This window comes from Panicum virgatum, chromosome 7N (genome assembly GCF_016808335.1).
Source record: "Panicum virgatum strain AP13 chromosome 7N, P.virgatum_v5, whole genome shotgun sequence".
Lineage (NCBI taxonomy): Eukaryota > Viridiplantae > Streptophyta > Magnoliopsida > Poales > Poaceae > Panicum > Panicum virgatum.
Window position 1 is genome coordinate 46,761,080 of NC_053151.1, and position 20,663 is coordinate 46,781,742.

The 20,663-nt window shown below is 50.1% G+C and overlaps 1 protein-coding gene, 1 non-coding gene and 1 pseudogene across 2 annotated transcripts; all 3 read left to right on the top strand.

Moving 5' to 3' along the window:
* The first annotated feature begins 1,720 nt into the window (after positions 1-1,720).
* LOC120683003 (xyloglucan endotransglucosylase/hydrolase protein 9-like) lies at positions 1,721-3,542 on the top strand. Its single transcript, XM_039965017.1, has 2 exons — positions 1,721-2,092; positions 2,620-3,542. The coding sequence occupies exons 1-2, from the start codon at positions 1,802-1,804 to the stop codon at positions 3,283-3,285; spliced, it is 957 nt and encodes a 318-aa protein (XP_039820951.1). The 5' UTR covers positions 1,721-1,801; the 3' UTR covers positions 3,286-3,542.
* A 4,519-nt stretch (positions 3,543-8,061) lies between these two features.
* LOC120684161 lies at positions 8,062-8,271 on the top strand (annotated as a pseudogene).
* Positions 8,272-20,439: 12,168 nt separating this feature from the next.
* Positions 20,440-20,663, top strand: LOC120684160. Its single transcript, XR_005679140.1, has one exon. It is a non-coding gene; the product is annotated as a small nucleolar RNA U3 (small nucleolar RNA).

Here is a 20,663-nt window from a genome sequence, read left to right on the forward strand (position 1 = left end):
TGACCGATTTTTACTGGTAACCGGTCAAACCAGACCGGTTAGCCGGAACCTGGCGCTGGCGGTTCGGTCCAAACAGTCGGATAAAAAAACCCTGGTGGGATTACAACAGGTGGGACCGTGGGAGTTATTATTGGCTGACGTCACTGTCACTGCTGCAAAGGAAATGGGCCCTATCACTATCAGTCATTCACTCATTCTACAGAACTGGGACCCATAGACTGGGTTAGGCAGGCCAGCTGCCAGGTATTCGTTGGCCGGCTTGTTTCAGCCGAGTACCTCGAGCTCTGCACTCTTCAGGCTTGCAGTGTGCAGTGTGCAGTGCGATGCGCGTGATTCCCGGCTTGATATGATCGCATTGCAGCAGCAGTTACAGTGGGATGTGCCCATGCGGCCATGCCACTAGCATCACTGTAGCAGTTACAGGGTGCGATGTCCACAAGTGAGATTTTCTCGGTGTTTTGTTCTGTACAGGAGCTTAGCATTATACGTCGGTACGGGAGGGCCGAGAAGCATTAGCGACGGTGTTAATTAGTGGCTCGTTGTTTGCTTAAGCTAACCTGCAAGCACTACGGTACCGGGTAGGGGTCGTCGACAACGACAAGACAAATATCATGCGCCTCGGTCATGGCGTCCGGAAAGCGAAAAGTGAAGGACACATGTCTTGGCTCTCCCATTGAAAATGCCTTGCCCTAGGCAGCTAGTAGGCTCATGAGCCGCGGTCGTCCTCTGTTCGTGCGTCGGGCATGTCGTGTGAGGAAGCGTGCTTGCCATCATCGTGCACCGCGCGCACCAAAAACATGACCTGGTGATTAGCAAATCGTCAGGGTCAAACAACTGCATTAGCGTTGCTGTGCTCTTTAGAACAAGAGGTTCCTGTTCCCTCGACTGTCTTTGTACAGTAGTGTCCGAGTCCTTTACGAAGCAATTACCAGCAGTACCCGATCAGATCACAAGGGCAGTAATTTGCTAGGCCGCCTGCCAGCCTCCTCCATCAAGGGTGTGTTTAGATCTCCAATCTCTTCCAAATTTTCCATCACATCGAAATCACATCGAAACATTAAATATAGCAAATGACCAATAAATAGTTAACTAAATATAGATAAATAAAAAAATTAATTGTATAATTTTGATGTACATTACGAGACGAATCTTTTGAGACTATTTAGGTCATAGTAGGACAATATTTATCACAAACATACAAAAAGTATTATATTGTGATATAATGTCCGATGTGACTTTTTCTACCCATTTTTCAAGAATCTAGGCACAGCCGTAGGCGTGCGGTACTCCATGCATGTACTGTAATAAAATGTACCCGCTTACTGTCTAGTAGTAAATCCACCCTAAATCCATCATAGGGTAGTACCCGCTTTACCGTGTCGCGTACGCCCCTGCTCCCAGACGCCAGCTGCGTCCAGCCTGGACCGCACTCATGCGAGCCAGCGAGCGAGCGGAGCGGGTACTACTCGTTGCTGCAGGGTGCAGGCTGTGCAGCGAACACCCAGCAGCTGGTTGCAGCGAACACTCATGCCGGGTAGCTGCGAGCCGCAAAAGTTGCCACGCCGCTGGGCCCTACCGGCAGCACCAGGCGGGGCCCCTCTGCGCAACGGCTAGCTCTGTGGCCTCCGACGTGGCGTTCCCAGTCACGCGGGACCCTTCCAAGCCAAGCCCCTCTTCCACCTCCACCGACGGCGGCCTATATATCGCCCGCCCGGGCCTGGGCACCGGCTCATCTCGATCGAACAGCAGCTACAGCTGCAGAAGAAGAAGAAGGGGTGTGTCCTATCCTCCTGCCAGAGCAATGCCGGTGCGTAACGGGGGTGGAGCCTTGGGCGCGGCGGCGTTCCTGGCGGCCGTGGCCGCGCTGCTGGGCGCCGCCGGGGTGGCGGCGGCGGCGAGCAAGTTCGACGACGTGGTGCAGCCGAGCTGGGCCAACGACCACATGGTGTACGACGGCGACCTCCTCAAGCTCCGCCTCGACGCCAACTCGGGCGGCGGGTTCGTGTCCCGGAGCAAGTTCCTCTACGGCAAGGCCAGCGCCGACCTCAAGCTCGTGCCGGGGGACTCCGCCGGCGTAGTCACCGCTTTCTATGTGAGTGAGTGCAGGCCTTGCTTTGCTTACCTCTGCGCCTCCGCCGCCGCCGCCGCCGCCGCCGCTGCTGCTGCTACTGAACTTCAATGCTGCTGTTTTCTGTTGCGCGTTCTTATTACTGCATTGGTCCAGGCTTTGATCTTTGTTTGGCCTCTGCATTTCTTGCTGTTCTTGGTTGCACCTACAAGTCCGCATTTTCCTAAGAAAAGACTCAAAAGATTAAAAATGGGGAAAATGTGTCTCTGGTAAAGGCATTAAACAAGGTTATCGAAAACCAATGCTGGGACATCCTTGCCATGTCTGTCCTGGGATACTGCCAAGAACCAATTTACAAAGGCAACGGCACGTGAACAAGTGCTGCAGAGAGTAGCTTTCTTAAAGTAAAGAAGATGCCACTTTTACAAATCTCCCCGTGCAGTAGATTTTACATTATTTACCCTGTTACTGTTACTGTTACTGTTAGCACTTAGCAACATTATTGACCTTTAAAAGAACCTCTAGTGATGCTGAAATTTCATTTGCCGCAGTTGTCGTCGGCCGGGGACAAGCACAACGAGTTCGACTTCGAGTTCCTGGGCAACGTGACCGGCGAGCCGTACCTGGTGCAGACGAACCTGTACATCGACGGCGTGGGCAACCGGGAGCAGCGCATCGACCTGTGGTACGACCCCACCGCCGACTTCCACACCTACGCCGTGCTCTGGAACCCCAGCCAGGTGGTGTTCATGGTGGACGACACCCCCATCCGCGTCTACGAGAACCGCCAGAACGCCACCGCCCGCCGGGGCCACCACCGCCACGCCAACGGCAGCGCCGGCTCGTCGCCGTTCCCGGGCCCCCAGCCGATGGCCGTGTACAGCTCCATCTGGAACGCGGACGACTGGGCGACGCAGGGCGGGCGCGTCAAGACGGACTGGTCGCACGCGCCGTTCGAGGCCACGTTCCGGGAGGTGCGCGTGGACGGCTGCGCCTGGGCGGCGAACGCCACCGACTCGGACGCCGGCGAGGCGTCCCGCTGCAGCGAGTCCTGGGGCAAGGAGGGCCGCTACTGGTGGAAGGAGAAGGAGATGTCGGAGCTGAGCGTGCACCAGAGCCACCAGCTCGTGTGGGCGCGCGCGCACCACCTCGTCTACGACTACTGCGTCGACACCGACCGGTTCCCCGTGCAGCCGCCCGAATGCGCCGGCCGCTGATGGCGGCCTGCTGATCGATCATCGTCGACGGGTGGCCGGGGATTGGTCATGGAACTGCTGGTTTCTTTCGCTAGCTCTGGGTTCGTGCGTTCCGGATGCAGGCCGCCTGTAGTGAGGGCTTTGTGGGTTTGCATTGGCTTGGCTGCCGTGTGTGTGTGGTCAGTGATTCTCGGGTTCTGTTAGTGGAGGTGTCTTTTGTAAAAACAAGTCGATGGGAATGAACGATGCTGCTGCTCTCTGTTCTAGAGATTTGTTTCCTTGTCTCGCGCGTGCCATTTCTTCAGTCCTTATTCTGAGAATAATTGCCCGGTTTAACCATCTCGATCGCGATGAACAATGGAGTTTGTTTGATGTGGTCCACGCCGCCAGACTCCGGTGTTCTCCACTCCACGGTAAAAAGTTTAAAGTCACGGCCCCTCTAGATCGGGTCTCGTACAGTACTTGAATCGCCTTTTTTACTGCTGCTTTGAATTTTGTTGGAGCCCTTTAATCACGAGCATGCAAGCCGAGTACTACAGGAGCAGTGCTCCTGTGCTCGTGGTCCACTGATGGGGGGAGCGAACGCTGTCTGGCAGGCAGCGTCGAGCCCTTCCCTCCCTGGCTGCCAAGCTGCTGCTCAAGAGCATCAAACGAAACGAAACGGTGGAATTCGGGATCCGCGTTGCCATTTCTCAGATCTTTCATTCGGTTGCAACTCCCTGCGCCCTCGATTCTGCTCTGAGGATACCAGCCGAATTCAATTCCTCCGACGGTGCCCAGACCAGATTGTGCAATGGTCATTGCGTCCTTTCTGTTTCTGCGAGCCACAGGGCTCTCGAGGAGTGTTTAACTGAGTAACTAGTAAGTGCACACACACACTGGTGGTCCATTGATCGATCCATCATCCATTGGCCACTGTACAGTCCAAGCGCACGCTATTTGCCAGCAGCCATAAGGGACGACGGAGCAGGGAGCGAGCGAGGTCACAGGTTGTCACAGCCCAGGAAAGAAAAAAGTAAAAAATAAAATAAAATAAAAATTCCCCGCTGGGCCCACTCGTCAGCCTCTTCTCTCCCTCTCCTCTGTTCCGCTCGGCGCCACGCGCGCGTCGCCGCCCCGGCTTCCGTGCCACGTGCCGGCCATCGTCGTGACCCGTGCCGCCTCTTCCCTCGCCCCCCTCCTTATCCGCGCTCGACCGGCCTCTGCTCCCCGCCGCAAACCCTAGCTCCCGTTCCCCGAATCCCCATTGACGCCGCCCGCCCGAGCTCCGAGGCCGCCGTCGAATCGCTGTCTCCGGTGAGCCTCTCGCCGATTCCTTGCACGGGAAGCTTCTCCTCCCCCTCCTCCTCCGATTCCAGCGCTCACCCGGCCTCCTCGTTCGCTGCGCAGGGCCGCCGCCGGTCGCCTCCGCCCGCAGCCGCCCATCCCCGTCGCGCCACCTCCACGTCACCGCTCCTGGTCTGCGCCGCCGCCGGTGAGCTTCGCCACCACCTAGGGCACGCCATGCGCCCTCGCCCCGAGCCCCTCCAGCCTCGCTCCGCCGCGCCGTCGTTCGCCGGCGCCGCCGCGTCGCGCACGCGCGCGCGTGGGCGCGCCCAGGCGCGGGGTCAAGGCAGGCCTTGGCCTTGACCCAGCCTGGTGGTGCCGCCCGGCCCCCGGGGCCCACCTGTCGGTGGCCGGGGTGGCTGCCCTCGGGTGTGCCTAGCTTTTAGCTAGGGTTTTATTTGGTTTAGTTTTCCTGCAAACTTGTAAAATCCCTAGAAATTCATGTAAAGCTCCAAAAATTATGAAACTTCTTTTGTTGGATTCCTCTAGCTGAGATATACTTAGGAAAAATATTTTTTTTGCATGTTACTCTGCTGTATATTTATCTATAGATTTATCTTGCGAAAGTGAGTTTATTGCTTGGTTATTCGTGTACTGCTCAAAAAATGTCAAACCAAATTTTGTTAGACTCCTTGTGATGTGTAGTTTTCAGTGGTGGAACTTGTTCACTTGTTTCCTTGCTGTGTATCAAAGTTTTAGTTTGTTTCCCTACACTTTGTCTGAAAATGGTTTATTACAGAACTTTGTGCAGGAAAGTGATAAAATGGCAAAACCAGTTTTTTTAGCCTTGTGTTTCTTCTTAGTTTCCATGATAATTTTATTGGATTTGTTTAGTTCAGTTTGTATGCCTTTCCCGATTTATCTTGCTTAGAGTAGCTGAAAATTGATCTATTTATGTTTACTTATAGGAAAATGCTTTTCCTGCAAAACCAATTTTCATGAGTTCTTTGCTTTGTCCTCTTCATGGTCAAATTATTTCATGATTTATTCTTGCTGTTTAGTTCATTCTTTAATTCTTGCATCGCATTCATGCATTTTAGTGACCGAACGGTCGGGGAACGAACCCGTGGAGCCCACCGAGTCCGTGGAGCCTGAACCCGGAGCCCCATTCGTGGTCGAGTCGGAAGTTAACCCAGGCAAGCAGCTAAGCATATTCCTTGCACCTATTTAATCTGATTTAGCTTATCTATCTCACCGGGTAATGTTGGGTTATATATAATATCTATGTATTGCATTCTTGTACCTAATTTCCTGCATTACCCTTCCTTGATTTGTTATCCGTATTCTTGGCACTAGTTAATTAGTTAATTACTTAACCTGACTAGATGCTTAGCCCTGCTTAGGATACTTCTGTTGCTTGCTAGAAAGGAATGGTTTGGAGTATCACACTTACCTGTTTATCCTTGATCGCACTTGAGCTGGGGCAAGTAGAGTTTGGTAGTACCGAGATTCGAGCAGAATGATAGGGCCTAGAGAATGAAGTCACATGAGTATAGTCCGCTTGGATCGATTAAGGACTGAGTGGATGCCATCGGCCTTGAGCACCTTTCCGTGCTACCACATATCCAATATAATGGAACAGATGAGCCAATTACCTTCTTTGACTCGATCATTGGGGCTCGGTCCCAGATGCGTGGCCAAGGGCTATGCAGGGAGGTTTAGTGTGTCCCCGGGTGGAACTATGTGTAGGAAAGTTTAGAGAAGTCTCCGGTGGAACTAAATCTCCACGCGCAAGCTGGGCGTACCCTCAACGGTTGAGCCTTGTTGGGAACGGTTGACGTAAGTACCCCCTTGCCCGGCGTGATCGGTTGGGTGAGTCGCATGGTCCTCGCGTCGTGTGGGTAAAGTAGTACACCCTTGCAAGGTTATAATCAATTCGAATTGCCGCGCTCTCGGATATGAGCAAGCTCTTGGTTCGCCGAATTCCTCTTAGAGAGTTTCGGTATTGTTGGTTTTGGAATCATGTCTTGTCAATGATCTACTGGCTGTTATGTTACTCTCTTAATCAACTAAAAGTGTTTTGGTTGGGCAAGATTAATTAATTTTGATAGGTGATAGTGTAGAGAGCTAGTGCTTATGTAATAATTACTTAACCTTAAAGCTTTTACTTGAGCCATTGCATGATCCTTGTATACGTAATCGCGTAAGTCTTGCGAGTACCTTTTGTACTCAGGTTGCTATCTAAACCTAGTTGCAGGTGAGCCCGAAGTGTTGTTCGGCCATTTCTACCCCGCTGATCCAAATGCGGGGGAAGAATAGGTCGTGGTGGCTGTAATGATGTCCTTGAGCAAGACGTCATTATCTTAGTAAGTCTTTATCGTAATTGAGCTTCGTGAGAGCATGTAAATGCAATAAACTCTATGCTTCTGTTTAATATGGCTTTCGTGAGCCCAAGGCTTGTAAGTGAAGTTTGAAACCCACCTATGCTGAACTTGTAATATTAAGCTGTGAACTCTGATTGTATAAAACTGCTCTTTGTGGATTTTTAGCGATATATTCGATTGTAAACGGTATGTGCATATGCTGATTCTGGGCGTATGTTGGAGCACATACTGGGACTACCGGATTTGATATTATTTTGGATGAATGACGTGTCGGTTATTCATGTCCCTAGATGTGGGATAACACGTGGCACGCTCTCCGGCAAGCACGCGTTAACTCTTATCTGGGTGATAATGACCGGCGGTTCGTTTAAAATAGTATCAAATTGGGCGGTTGTCACACAGGTCAAATAGTCAAATAGGTGCGGTCCTGGCTCTCGCTTGGACGTGTCAGGTCCGGTTGAGCGAGCTGGGGGGTCGGTCACGAGCCGGGCAGGCCTTTTGCTTTCCGGACAGAACAGGCGGGCCGCCACGCCGCTGGCTCGTCTTCGTCTTGTCCTCCTCCCGCCAACTTGCCTGCCATGCATCACGCAAAAGGAAGCAGCTCGTGGTGATGAGTGCAGCATATTCCTTTGCAACCGTCAGCTTCGACTTCCCCCATCAACGATCCGGCGAAAGAACGTTGCAGTGCATCTTCGCACCGTGCCAAAAAAAAAAGGTGAGGCGCACTGTTACAAAAAAAAACGATGCCTCGCGACGTGAAATGATAAAATTTCATTCAGGGCTGGAGCTGGAGCTAGAGCTGGTGACTGGAGTGGTGTGAGAGAAAAATACTATTAGCTGGCTGGTGGCTGGAGTGGTATGAGAAGAAAATACTGTTGAACTAGAGCTGCAGCTGGCTGCCGAACGGAAGAAACTTGTACAGTTTACTGCTCGCCGTGGTAACCAAATGGCCCAAGAGGCCAGAATATTGGAGAAGGCCTTTTAACAGAGGAAGCCCTGTGGGATGCGGCCCAGGACCGAGTGCTTCCTTTCCTTGCACTGTCAGCTGAACCGGGACGAAACCTCGGAGCTAAACAGAGTCCGTCCCACCTCGGGAGCTTAGGCCGCTGACAGCCAGCTTATACGGCTGAGCCTCGGCGGATGTGGCACGACCTTGCTTGTACAGGATCTTTCCTATAGGATCGTACCGCTGCATCCTTCACTGTTAAGGAGGCAAACACTCAAGCCTGGTTGATGACACCATGACCTGTGGGCCAGAGCGTGATTTTATCGGCTGCTCCATCCGCGGCTGTAGAGGATCGTTCCTAGTCAGGTTAGCTTTGGCTGGGGGTGGCTCTCAGGTTGTGTCTGACAGGCTCCTTTTTTTTACTCATTCGTTTACCTGCTGGGGGTGGCTCTCAGGTTGTGTCTGACAGGCTCCTTTTTTTTACTCATTCGTTTACCTGCTGCAAACGTTGCACCAACAGAACTGCAACGAAGACGCCGAGCGAATTCAGTTGTACGAGTACATGCGCATAGGTGCAGCTTATACGCGGCTGCACCTTGGGTGTGCAACTACTGACAAGTATTGCTTATGAAAACAAGTGCCGTCTTCTTATCTGAATATTCCTTGTATTCGCGGAAGGACTGGCAACGCAGACTGCAAATAGCAACGCTCACGGCTGATGCTCCTCCGTGGCTCCAATCCAATCTCCTGCAGCTGCAGTCTGCTACTCTAGTCTGCTGTCATCCAAAACCTTTACGGTACAGGTTCGTGACCCTTTCTTCCACGTTCCATCTAAGCCATGTGAATTTTGTTCCCAATGTCATTGACCAGGAAAATTAAGTTATTGTGGGGACATTCCTTTTTGTTGTACCTATCCGATTGCTCATGGGCTTTTTGTTGTACCTATACGATTGCTCATGGGTTGCAAATTGCAACGGATTTCCGACAAAATTGTAGCTCTAACAATTAAATTACTTATATACAACTAAACCACATAAAAACCACAAAAGATACGAAGTGGAAGATCATCTACTACCTCCAGTTTATCCTGAACATCATACCTGTATAAGAAGAGAGGAAGGATATATTATTGATACACACACAGATTGTTGCACAGTGAAAGACCAAGTAACTCACAAAAACTTTAAAAATCAAAAAATGTCACGAAGGAAAAGAAGAGGCACAGGGAAAAGAAAAGTCTGCACCATGTGAAGAATCCAGCGGCCACCGGCATGGTGCAGACCAGGATGCTTCTGCAATCTGCATCATGTCGGGCACCTGCCTAATTTAGCTATCAATCAAGGCCCTAAAATCAAACGTCCATTGGCTTTATCTCTTGTCCCCACAGCATGCAGGCTGTTTGCACTGGTTAGGGTCCTCCGGAAATTTGCACCTGGTGGGGAGACCAGCAGATTATTGTGATAAGAGGGTCAAATTCTGAAAGGCTCATGAATTCAAATGCAAAATTCTGAAATCTAACCATTTCAATCGGTGAAGTCATGACATGTATAGACAGCACGTCTAGGCTGGTTCTGGGAACCGAAAAGATCCATGATGTTAGACAAACAGGCTAATATAATAAGAACTAAGCGTACAGCCCGCGCATTTGCGCGGCTAGTATTGAAAATAAAAAATTAGTATGTTGGTGTATCCTTACTTAAAGATTATACTTTTTTTTGCCATAAATCACCCTATTCATTATCGTAAATTATGTCTTATTATTGGTTAAAACAATTCAATATGATCTATCTATAATAACAATTTGATTTGTTGAGCTTTAATAATATTATTCATATAATTATTCATATTTTCATTTTATTTAGACCGATTGTTGTTAGCTTTAGTTTTTATTAATAGTATATGTTTGTAATTAATACATAGCTAAATGATATTTTATATTTAATTTTTCATAATGACATTGGTGGGTGATTTTTACTTAGGCACAGGGGTATTTTAGGCTAATTTTTTCGTAATGGCAGTGGTGGGTAATTTTAAATTTTCTTTTTTCTCCGATTAACGTGGGAATTTCTAGACCTTGAGAGCGAACGTGGAGGCTTCGTTTGTTGGCCAAATAATAAAATAATAGATGTCTACTACTCGATTTGGGACTACTGAAATGAATATCAACAAAATTGTCGGGGATGAACAGAAGGGAAATCAACAAAGGCGTACTGCATGTGCAGGGTGCTGCAAATGAATTCACAGAGAATAAAGAGAAAAGGGAAAGCAGGTGCACAGCGTGTGAGATGTATGCATCAAAGGAATGGACCAAGGAATAAAGAGAGAGTTAAAAAGGACTATATAATACCTGCTAGGCAGAGAGGCAAGATTAGTTCATACCTCGGCGGCACGGTTTTCCCCAACATTGTGGCAATATCCTCTCATGGCCCAACCAGCTACCGGCAATGGTAATTTTCTATCATGGTTCAGAAAACGTTTGCTTTTCATATGGATGTTAATTAATTTGTCAATTGTTGAGCACTTGAGCTGTCTGAAACAACTGCAACTCGTATATTGTCGATTTATATATTAGCATGTGCAGTTATATAACACTAACTAGCACATGCATCGCTTCATGCTTTACCATGCAGAGCAGACGTTCCAGTGCTCAGATGCTGAGGTGAAGGATTTTCTTAATTTTGCCAAAGCAGCGAATGCAAATCTGCGCCTCTCCAATGCGCTCATGGTCGCCAACGCCGTCCTTGTGACAATCATGGTGGCGGTGGGCTCGTCTGGCCGGCGCTATCGACACGCAGCCGTGACACGCTTCGTCTTCCTGGGAGCATCCACGCTGTACCTCCCCATCATCTCCTATGTCGTCTCCTCCATTGGCAAGGAAGACTGCGGCACATGCAAGTCCGCCCTGAAAATGTGGTGCCATGGCAGGACCTACTTGGCTTTGCTCCTGATATGGACAGTTCTTGTCCAGATTGTCGGGACCAATACCACCGCACTGGTTGCATCTGCTGACGACAACAACAAGCTCGGACCCTCAATCGAGTTGCTTGCTCGCACGGTCTGGACATCATGCCTCGTCTTCTACTACTCGCATAAAGGCTTCCTCACTGCGATCAGGAAAGAGGATTACAAGGACGACCTGGACAAGGGAATGGATTACGCCCTTGCGTCGATGTTCCTCATTGTTCTCTGTCTTCTCAGTCTTGCAAAGATTTTTTTCGAACAAAAGTCTTGCAAAGATAATGCTCAAGTTTTATGCATTTCAGAAAGCAAGTCAATCTGTCGCTCTTGGGCTCAATTCTCGTCTCATTGCTGGATACACGCAGAAATTGCTAGCTGATGATGAGAGTTGTCGCAGATCAATTCTCCCCCCACTTTTAGTGATGGGGGAAGACAAACAGAAGATTGAGGAAACGCCTCATGGGTATAGCATCAAGGAAAGGAACAACAGCTTGGTCACAGTCGACATGGTTTGGGAGCTGACCAGCGACGCACTTCTGATCCCTCGACCATGGCTCAAGGATCTATGCCTCTCATTTGCATTGTTCAAGCTGCTTAGACGTCGGTTTGAAATGACACATATTGTTGATCCCACCAAAGCCTTCAGTTTCGTCCTGGAAGTGCTCCTCAACAGCAGCAGCCCTGAGAGGGTGTTTAGTGTGCTTGCAGATGAGGTCTCCTTTGTGCTTGATTCCTACTATTCCTCCCTCCCCACTTCCAACTTTGGTAGGCTGCTGCCAGTTCTTAATATCATCATCTCCCTCTCCATTATAATCTGGTGCTTGTTTGGGTGTGCTATATCACACCGTTACAGCATGCACCACCCCCGTCAGATATTCTGCATTCCGCACCCTTCATCGTGCACGATTCCATCTCACTACCTGAATGATGGCATGGGCAGCAGAGTAGCATTTGGAAACATAATCTACAACGTCTTGCCCACATTCTCCCTTTTGGTACTTGTCATGATCGCAGAAGCATGGGAGATCACATCCTACTTGTGCTCCAACTGGATCAAGGTGACCATACTCTGCAGCTATATAACCCAGCCGTCCTGGCAGAGGTCTCCTCGCATGCAGAGATGGCTTGGTCTTATATTGGAACTGAGAATCAAATTCAGAAGGAGCTGGAACGACCTCATGGATCAGTTGTCACTGATACCTGCAAATCACCAACAGCTGAAAATGCGGCATGGCCTGAGCTGGCTCTTCCTTCGTTACTCAAATCCAAGGATCCAGCATGTCCAAGTGCCATCAGCGGTGAAGGCCGCCATCGTCGATGCGCTGAGGAGTAGCAATGGTCGCTTGAGCAGAGGCATGGCTGCACTCCGAAATAGCAGGATCAGAGACCACCTCCTGTGGGTGTGCCAAGGAGAAGGGACATCAGATGTGATCCTCGCGTGGCACATCTCCACCAGCATCTTCGAGGCCAGGCACGGTGGAACCTCCTCAACCAAGAGAACCGTTGCAATTCATCTGTCTCAGTACTGTGTTTACTTGATGGCAGCCGCTCCAGAGCTCCTTCCAGATGACAAGGCATGGTCCAAGAAACAGTACGAGACCATTAGCAAGGATATTGAGCGTGTTCTTGCTGGCGACGAGCCAGCGGAGCACGAGAGCATGGTCGCGCTTCTGAACGAGAGGTCCGAGCACGAGGTAGTCAAGAGAGGTGAAGCTGGGGAAGCAGCTGCTGGAATTGGCCACAGATGATGATGCAGGGTGGGCACTCTTGGCCAACTTCTAGTCTGAGATGGTACTGTACATTGCTCCTCTGATAGGCTCAAGGCGCCACACAAGAAGGCGATAGCCCGTGGTACCGAGCTGCTGACACTCATCTGGGCTTTGCTGACGCACGCTGGGATCATCAGTAGGCCAAACATCCACACTGCTGTTTAGGTGCGTGTATTTCAAAGCTTGGTATTATGTGTGACTGTAGCTATTTGTTCCCTCTTGTTTGTTTGTTCCCAAGAATGTGCAATGCTCTTGTTTCATTAAGGCACTCCCTTTGTTTGTTTGGCAATGCTGAGTGGGTGTATTATGTGTAACCGTATCCATTTGTTTCCCATGTATCATATTGCTCCCTTACTATGCCCAATCACCCAGGACAGTAAAGCTGGGGATTATTCAGAATAAAGTATGTGGTTAGTTTTGATATATAGATTTAGGGGCAAACCTGTTTCTGAATTTTTCTGCATGACTGTAACTTGCAAGCATATCAGTTTGGATTTGGCTGCAGGTATGCAATGAAACACACAGAACTATTGAGATGCAGACCTTATGTTCAGGAATAAATGTTTTTTTTTCTTGAAATGTCATTACAAAAGTGTAATTGCAAGTATACTAAATGATGAATAACAACCACAAGGGCTTGTGCAAGAGTGTAAGACAGAAGTCCTAACCTGGAGTCCGGTCACTGGGCTCACATTCCGTGGAAGATTTAAGTATGAAATGAGTAGAAGTTCTTTTGTCCATTTTCAATAACATAGGTTTGGTTTCAATCATCATGTTTATAAAAAAGAGCCTACCCAGTGTCGTAGGCTTACTGCACTGTGCGAAGTCTGGGAAAGAGTATTTGTAGCACAAAGCTTTTTCCGCACAAAGTGCCAAGACTGGAGCTCGAACCGGAAACATCCGTTTACATACGGTAGGCTCTACCGCTGCACCAGACTGGCTGCATCAGTCATCATGTTTATATAAATGTAATATCCAGTCTCTACCTCCTAATTCAAGAATGCTAAGCCGGTTGAAATTATGGTTAATAAGTGACACCGAGTTGTTGAAAGCTTCAGTCATATACTAGTGAGACTTTTGGAAAACCATTAAGAACATAGCTTCTTCACATTTATACACTAGTACACAACTTGGCTTTTGTCCCGGTTCCTTGGACCCTTTAGTCCCGGTGCCGGTCCGGGACCAAAGACCCGGATCTTTAGTCCCGATTCCCACACCCGGGACTAAAGGGTACGAACAATGCAAAAAACAAACCCAACAAGATTAGAACTCGTGACCTTTTTACCTCGCGTGAAGCTTTCTTACCACGCCACCTACACAACATAGGTGACTTTGGTTGGCATGCTTTTCTTTTAAACTAACCCGTAAATGATCATTTAGTCCCGGTTGGAGCCACCAACCGAGACTAAAGACCCTTTTGGTCCGAATTGGAGCCACCCTCCCGGGATTTAATGTATAACGCCTTTGGTCCCGGTTGGAGCCACCAACCGGGACCAACCCCTGCACCCCCCACTTGCCCTACTAGCCGTTGGACCCGGGACTAAAGCACTCTTTGATTCTGGGTCCAACGGCGGTCGGGAGAAATGGTCTGGACCAAAAGTCTGTTCTGTAGTAGTGATATCTAACTAGTAAAGTGGCCATACGTTGCAACGGGTGAGACCATATGAATGTCATCATATTAACGTCTAATGTTATAGAAATAAAAAGTAAAAACAATAAACTGCAAGGACTCGAGACTGCCTAAACTCAATCAGCAGGTTAAGCCGTAAAGTCCAGCTTGACCTTGCCTTGATCTTGACCGTCAATGGAAGTGTGCAAGGGAGAGAGGCGTTCAAGCGTCACAGATGCGGCGGCGGTAGCGACGAGGATGAGTAGTTGACGACGGCTTCTTTTCCTTGGCCACATCTCAACCAGGGTTTCAAAAACCGGTGACACTGTTCAAAACAGGAATAGTAGCACAAAAAAATTACTTTTGTATTTTTGGATTTAGAAACATAAAATATAAAAAATCGGATCCGGTTTACCATCCCGGACCGGACCGGGAACGGGAAAAAAACCCGGAAACCGGCAGTTCCCGGCCGAGATTTGAAACCCTGATCTCAACAGCCATAGGCGTATCCAGTGGGCTGCACTGGTATGGTGCGGCGTACCCTAGATCCAGCCCAACAAACATACATGTAGTCTGTAAAAGAAAAATCCAATTTCCCTTCCGTCCCATAGCCGATCGGCCCTTGCGCGATCAACGCGCGACTCGCGAGCGCCAAGTCGCCAACGCCCGTCTGCCTGAGACCGCACCGACTGCCCTGCCAGCCTGCCCCTCCACTCCACCTCCAGGCGATAGCGCGCGGCTCCCCCCCTTTTCCTCGCCTGTGCTAGTCGCCTAGTCCCCCGCGTCAGGCCCCAACTGGACAGCCCCTCCCCGGGAACCCGTCTCCAGGCATCCTGGCGTCCTAGCCAGGCTGCGCCGGGCTACCCTTGCGGCCGTTCCCCAACCCCCAGCTGGTGAGAGCTCGACCCCCTCTGCTCTTCAGTCTTCCCTGCATTTCCTTCAGTTTTCCCCCGAATCCCTAACACTAACTTTATTATTATCCCCGAAATTAGTGATGTATTGGTCGATTACTTATGCATTATGCGATTTGATTGTAGGATTTGTTATTTAAGCTTGTGTTGTTTACACTCTAAACTATTAGTATGTTGTTTTAAACTATTTGGATTGTAATTTAAGACTTATTATGCCATTTAGTAGTTGTGTACCATTGGGTAATTTTTTATAAAATTTACCTAATTGCTAAATGGATTTTACTGGTCTGTATATGAACATTTTGATTTGGTATGCTCTGTACAAAAACCCTTGCTCCGGCGCTGTCAACAGCAGCTACCAGAGCTCCTCCCTAGGCACGGCCGCACGGAGATCGCGACATCATGCCATCCTTTCCCATGCATGAAGTGGACTCTCGCGGTTAGTTGTGCTAGCGTGGATTCATCTCTTCCAGAGTGCCGCGGACAGTGGCATGCCAGCATATAGGCCTTGTTTCATTGTTTGGGAGCACTTAAAATTAAGAAGCAGCAGTTTTTTTGGTAGCTTCCTGCAGCAGCCACTTCTCATTAAGTTTAAGCTAAGAAAAAGCTAGCTAGCAGCTTGGCTATCGTCTTTTTATCCTGCTTCCACGGTGGAGGAGGCGGAGGTGGGCCGCTCAGGTTGACGGGAGCACGGGGTCAATGGAGGCAGCCGTACGCGGAACTGGAGGCTCGCTGTATGCAGGACGTAGGTCTGGGAGGCCTGGGCGGCCGGTAGGAGCGGAGCGGAGGGCCACCACCGCGAGGATGCTGGAGGGAGAGGCATGGTGGCTGGGCGGCGCAGCCCAAGGCAAGTGCGGACGGATGGCCGGAGTGGACGAAGGCAGGCCGCGCCGCAGGATGACCGGAGGGCCACGTTAACGGAGGCAGCGAGAAAAGCGCCAACTTGCCTGGATGTTTATAGATTTCCAAATAGGCCACCCGGCCCTAGCCCGATGTGGCCCGGCACTATCAGACCATCGGCCCCGTCGGGCCATCGTGCCGAACTGGCGGTCCAGGCCCCATACTAAGGCTTTTTTATAGGGTCGGGCCGGCACGGCGGCACGGCCGGCCCGACCGGCCCATCAGGTTCTGGCGGCCCATCGGGCTGGGACGGCCGGGACGGCAATGGCCGGCGCGGCCGCTGTGCCAAGGGCGCGGGGGCCAGAGCCGGCGGCGGACGGGGGTGCGCGGGGGCGGAGGCGGTGGCGGCCGCGATAGGCGGCGCCTCTGTGGCCGGCGCGGGGTCCGGAGCTGGCGTCGGCCGCGGCGGGCGTCGGCCGGGAGCGGCGACGAGAGGGGCGGGCAGCGCCGCTGTGGCTGTCGCGAGCGCAGAGGGGGGGGGGGCGACCATCGTGGGGCGGTGGGGTGCGTGGGGAGGATTGGAGGAGAGGGAGGGCAGCTGGGGACCTAGGGTGGGGAGAAAGAAGGGAGGGTAGAATTAGAGTTTGATGATTTTATATGTGGGAGGGAAAGAGGTAATGGGAGGTGGACTGCTGGGCCATTGAATATCACAGGCCGCTATCAGGCCAGGCCGGCATTATGGGCCGAGGTGGTGGCCCAAGCACTAATATTCCATCGTACCGGGCCAGCCCTAGGCCCGATCAATCGTGACTAAGGCCGGACCAGTGCCGTGTTTCGGGTCGCCTATCGTGCCCGGCTCATTTGGAAATCTATAATGATGCAGCAGCAGTAGCAGCTCAGAGTGAGTGCAGCATATTCCTTTGCAACCGTCAGCTTCGACGTCGCCCATCAACGATCCGGTGAAAGCGTTGCGGTGCATCTTCGCACCGTGCCAAAAGAAAAAGAGTGACGCATGAGTCATGAGTTAGCACTGTTACAAAAAAAAACGATGCCTCGCGACCTGAAATGGTAAAATTTCAGTATGGCACGCAACAGAAACTTGTAAAGGTACTGCTCACCAGCAAAAATTACAAGCACAGATGCCTACTTCCTTTTTTTTATGGTAGATGCCTACTTCCTGGTAGTCTCGCTCACAATTCTTTTTTTTTTTTTTGAGAATTGTCTCGCTCACAATTTTTGTGCCGCTCTGAGCAGCGGTTTTTTTATTTTTTATTTTCGTTTTTTACAAAAATATATTTTCGTTTTTGAAATTTACAGAAATATACCCCGGCCGCCCCGCTGCCGGCCGGGACCTGGTCGCCCCGCTGCGGGGCGGCAGGAGCTTTTGTGCAAAAAAATTTGTAAAAATATTTACGCGTAGGTCCGTGGGAGCCGGTCGCACGGCAGCGGTACCGCCGGCGTGAGGCTAGCTAGTCGGAGGCTCGGAGCCCAACAGGCAACAGTGACTGTGCCCGCTCGCGCGCGCGTACATGCATGCTTCAGTACGTCATCGTGCAGCACGTCAGCGTGTGCGCTCGCTGTCGTCACTGCCCAGCTAGCTAGGCTTACCGTACCGTAATGCGTATCTATGTTGTCTCTAGAATATTTTTTTTCAAGGAATCTCTAAAAGAATACATATACACACACTAACACACATAATAAAGAGATGTGTGATCATGCAGAACGAGTTTTTTTTCTGTATTACTGCAGGGGACTCGTGCCACGTGGGTCTGATTTATTTTCATAGGGCCCTCATGTATCCACCTGGTGTTTACAAGTCACGACTTCATTTTTCACAGTTTGGAGATAGATGCGGGCATGCAACCACCTTCGAAACTGCCGGCAGCCACGTGGGCTTACGAGTGTCCGCCGGCAGTTTCGAAGGTGGCTTCATGCCCGCATCTATCTCCAAATTGTAAAAAATAAAGTCGTGACTCGTAAGCACCAGGTGGATACATGAGGGCCCTATGAAAATAAATCGGACCCATGTGGCACGAGTCCCCTGCAGTAATACAGAAAAAAAACTCGTTCTGCATGATCACACATCTCTTTATTATGTGTGTTAGTGTGTGTATATGTATTATTCGAGAGATTCCTTGCAAAAAAAAATATTCTAGAGACGACATAGATACGCAGTACGTGGTACTTTAAGCCTAGCTAGCTGGGCAGCGACGACAGCGAGCGCACACGCTGACGTGCTGCACGATGACGTACTGAAGCATGCATGTACGCGCGCGCGAGCAGGCACAGGAACTGTTGCCTGTTGGGCTCCGAGCCTCCGACTAGCTAGCCTCACGTGTCCTGCAGCCGGGCGGCTATATTACACGGATACTGGTACGAGTATCGGATACGATACGTATCGCATACGCGGATACACACTTTTCCAAAAAACACTGATACGGGGATACGGCTAGGATAATTAATAATTACACATAAATATCACATAGATATTCAGCAAGTGAGATTTTACTCTTGAATATCTTTCCCTATACTCAGATGTGCAATACTTGCATGTCCATATAACATTACCTCTATAACTAGACTTCTCTAAAAGCACAACTGATTCCACAAGGGGTTCTTCAGTTGCTGCTCATCTAGTTTTACAGTTCTATTGTAGCAAGTTCATCATTTTGTATCATCTCTTACTACCAAAACAGTATTTGGGTAGGCTGATTACTGCTTTGGGCTGTATCCCATCTGGCCCAAAAGTATCGGATACGCGTATCCAAACAAATACGTATCCGTTTTTTCAAGATACGGCTAGAAACGTATCCGAGGCGTTTCCGAGGCGTATCCGTATCCGATACGTATCGGATACGGATACGCCACCTCCTAGGAGTATCCGCGTAACAGAGCCGGGCGGCCTGGGGGGCCGGCCGTCCCGCTGCCGGGCGACCGGACCCCAGGGACCTGTGCGCAAATATTTTCGCAAAAAATTTTGCACAAAAGCCCCTACCGCCCCGCAGCGGGGCGACCCGGTCCCGGCCGCCCGCAGCGGGGCGGCCGGGGTATATTCCTGTAAATTTCGAAAACGAAAATATATTTTTTTGTAAAAAACGAAAATAAAAATAAAAAAATAAAAAAACTGCGCTCTGAGCAGCCGTGTAAGCGTTGGCCCAAGAGGCCACAAAATTGGAGAAGGCCTTTTGACAGAGGAAGCCCTGTTGGATGCGGCCCAGGACGGAGTGCTTCCTTTCCTTCCACAGCGACTTGCGAGCTGAACCGGGACGGAACAAGCGCTTCCAGCTAAACAAAACTCCCACCTCGGGAGCTTAGGCCGCTGACAGCCAGCTTATATGGCTGAGCCTCGGCGTATGTGGCACGACCTTACTTGTAGAGGATCTTTTGTATAGGATCGAACCGCTGCATCCTTCACTGTTAAGGAGGAGGTCAGGTTAGCTTGGCTTGGGGGTTTGGCTCTCAGGTTGTCTGACAGGCTCTCTTTTTTTCCTCATTCGTTTACCTGCTGCAAACGTTGCACCAACAGAAATGCAAGTGATCTCCGGACTGAAGCAGCACCGAAATGTCCTTCAGCTTCTTGCCTACCGCAACGAAGACGACGAGCAAATTCAGGCGTACGAGTACATGCACAGGTGCAGCTTGGATGCCTATACGGCCAGGGGCGGAGCTAGGTACAAGGTTATGGGTGCGGCCTCAAAATTTTCGTAATCCTTTATCATTTCTAGATTTTTATCATATTTGCTTCATTATGGTATAATGCAAATACTATAAAGTCCCGCACCCTCCTCGACTTTTCTCTAGCTCCGCCTCTATATACGGCTGCACCTTGGGTGCGCAAATACTGACCTAGAATAGCTTGATGAAAACAAGTGTCGTCTTCTTATCTGAATGTTCCTTGAATTCCTGGAAGGAATGGCAACGCAGACTGCAAATGTGCTGCTGGACTTCGGTACGTCAAAATTCAGGTGCTGCTTCAGCCTTTTTTTTAATTAAGGAAAAGTTCTGGCCTAGGTGCTGCTTCAGCCTGACGACAGGCCAACCATGTCTGAGGTCGTCGAGATGCAAGCAGCTCCAGCTCGGAGCTTGTCGAGCCCATGGCCACCTATAAAACTCTGGTTACACTCCAGGAAGAAGAGACCGATTTCTCCAGGGCGACGGTGTATGAAACAATCGATTTTACATGACACTATGAGAGGCACACTAGCACTGTATTCCTGCTTATGTAACACCCTATCATTGGCATAATGGCATACTGCCATACTTTCTAACTTTGATCAAGCAAGTTACACTAACATTTTCGTATAAGGACATAGCACCACGACGGAAGACTTGTGAGCACGAGGCATGAAGTATGCAGTGTCATAAGGAGATTTTTTTTGAGACTCTGTCATGTACAACGGCCCATGAAAGCCCACTGGCAGCGATTAGTACCACCTCGCCTGACAACACAAGCGGAAGCTAGCTTAAAATATCTGCTCTGTAACCTTGCAGCACGACCTTACTTGAACAGGATCTGTTCTATAGGCTCGTACCGCTGCATCCTTGACTAATAAGGAGGCAAGCACTTCAGCTTGGTTGATGACAACATGACCTGTGGGCCAGAGCGTGATTAACGGCTAAGAAGGGAGCTGTGCTGATGCTCCATCTACGGCTGTGGAGGATCGTTCCTGGTTAGGCCTGCCTGGCTGGGGTGGCCCTCAGGTTGTCTGACAGGCT

Coding starts and splice junctions, on each gene's coding strand:
- LOC120683003 (XM_039965017.1), top strand. CDS start 1,802: ATGCCGGTGCGTAACGGGGGTGGAGCCTTGGGCGCGGCGGCGTTCCTG. Junction 2,093..2,619: donor GCGTAGTCACCGCTTTCTAT/GTGAGTGAGTGC, acceptor CATTTGCCGCAG/TTGTCGTCGGCCGGGGACAA.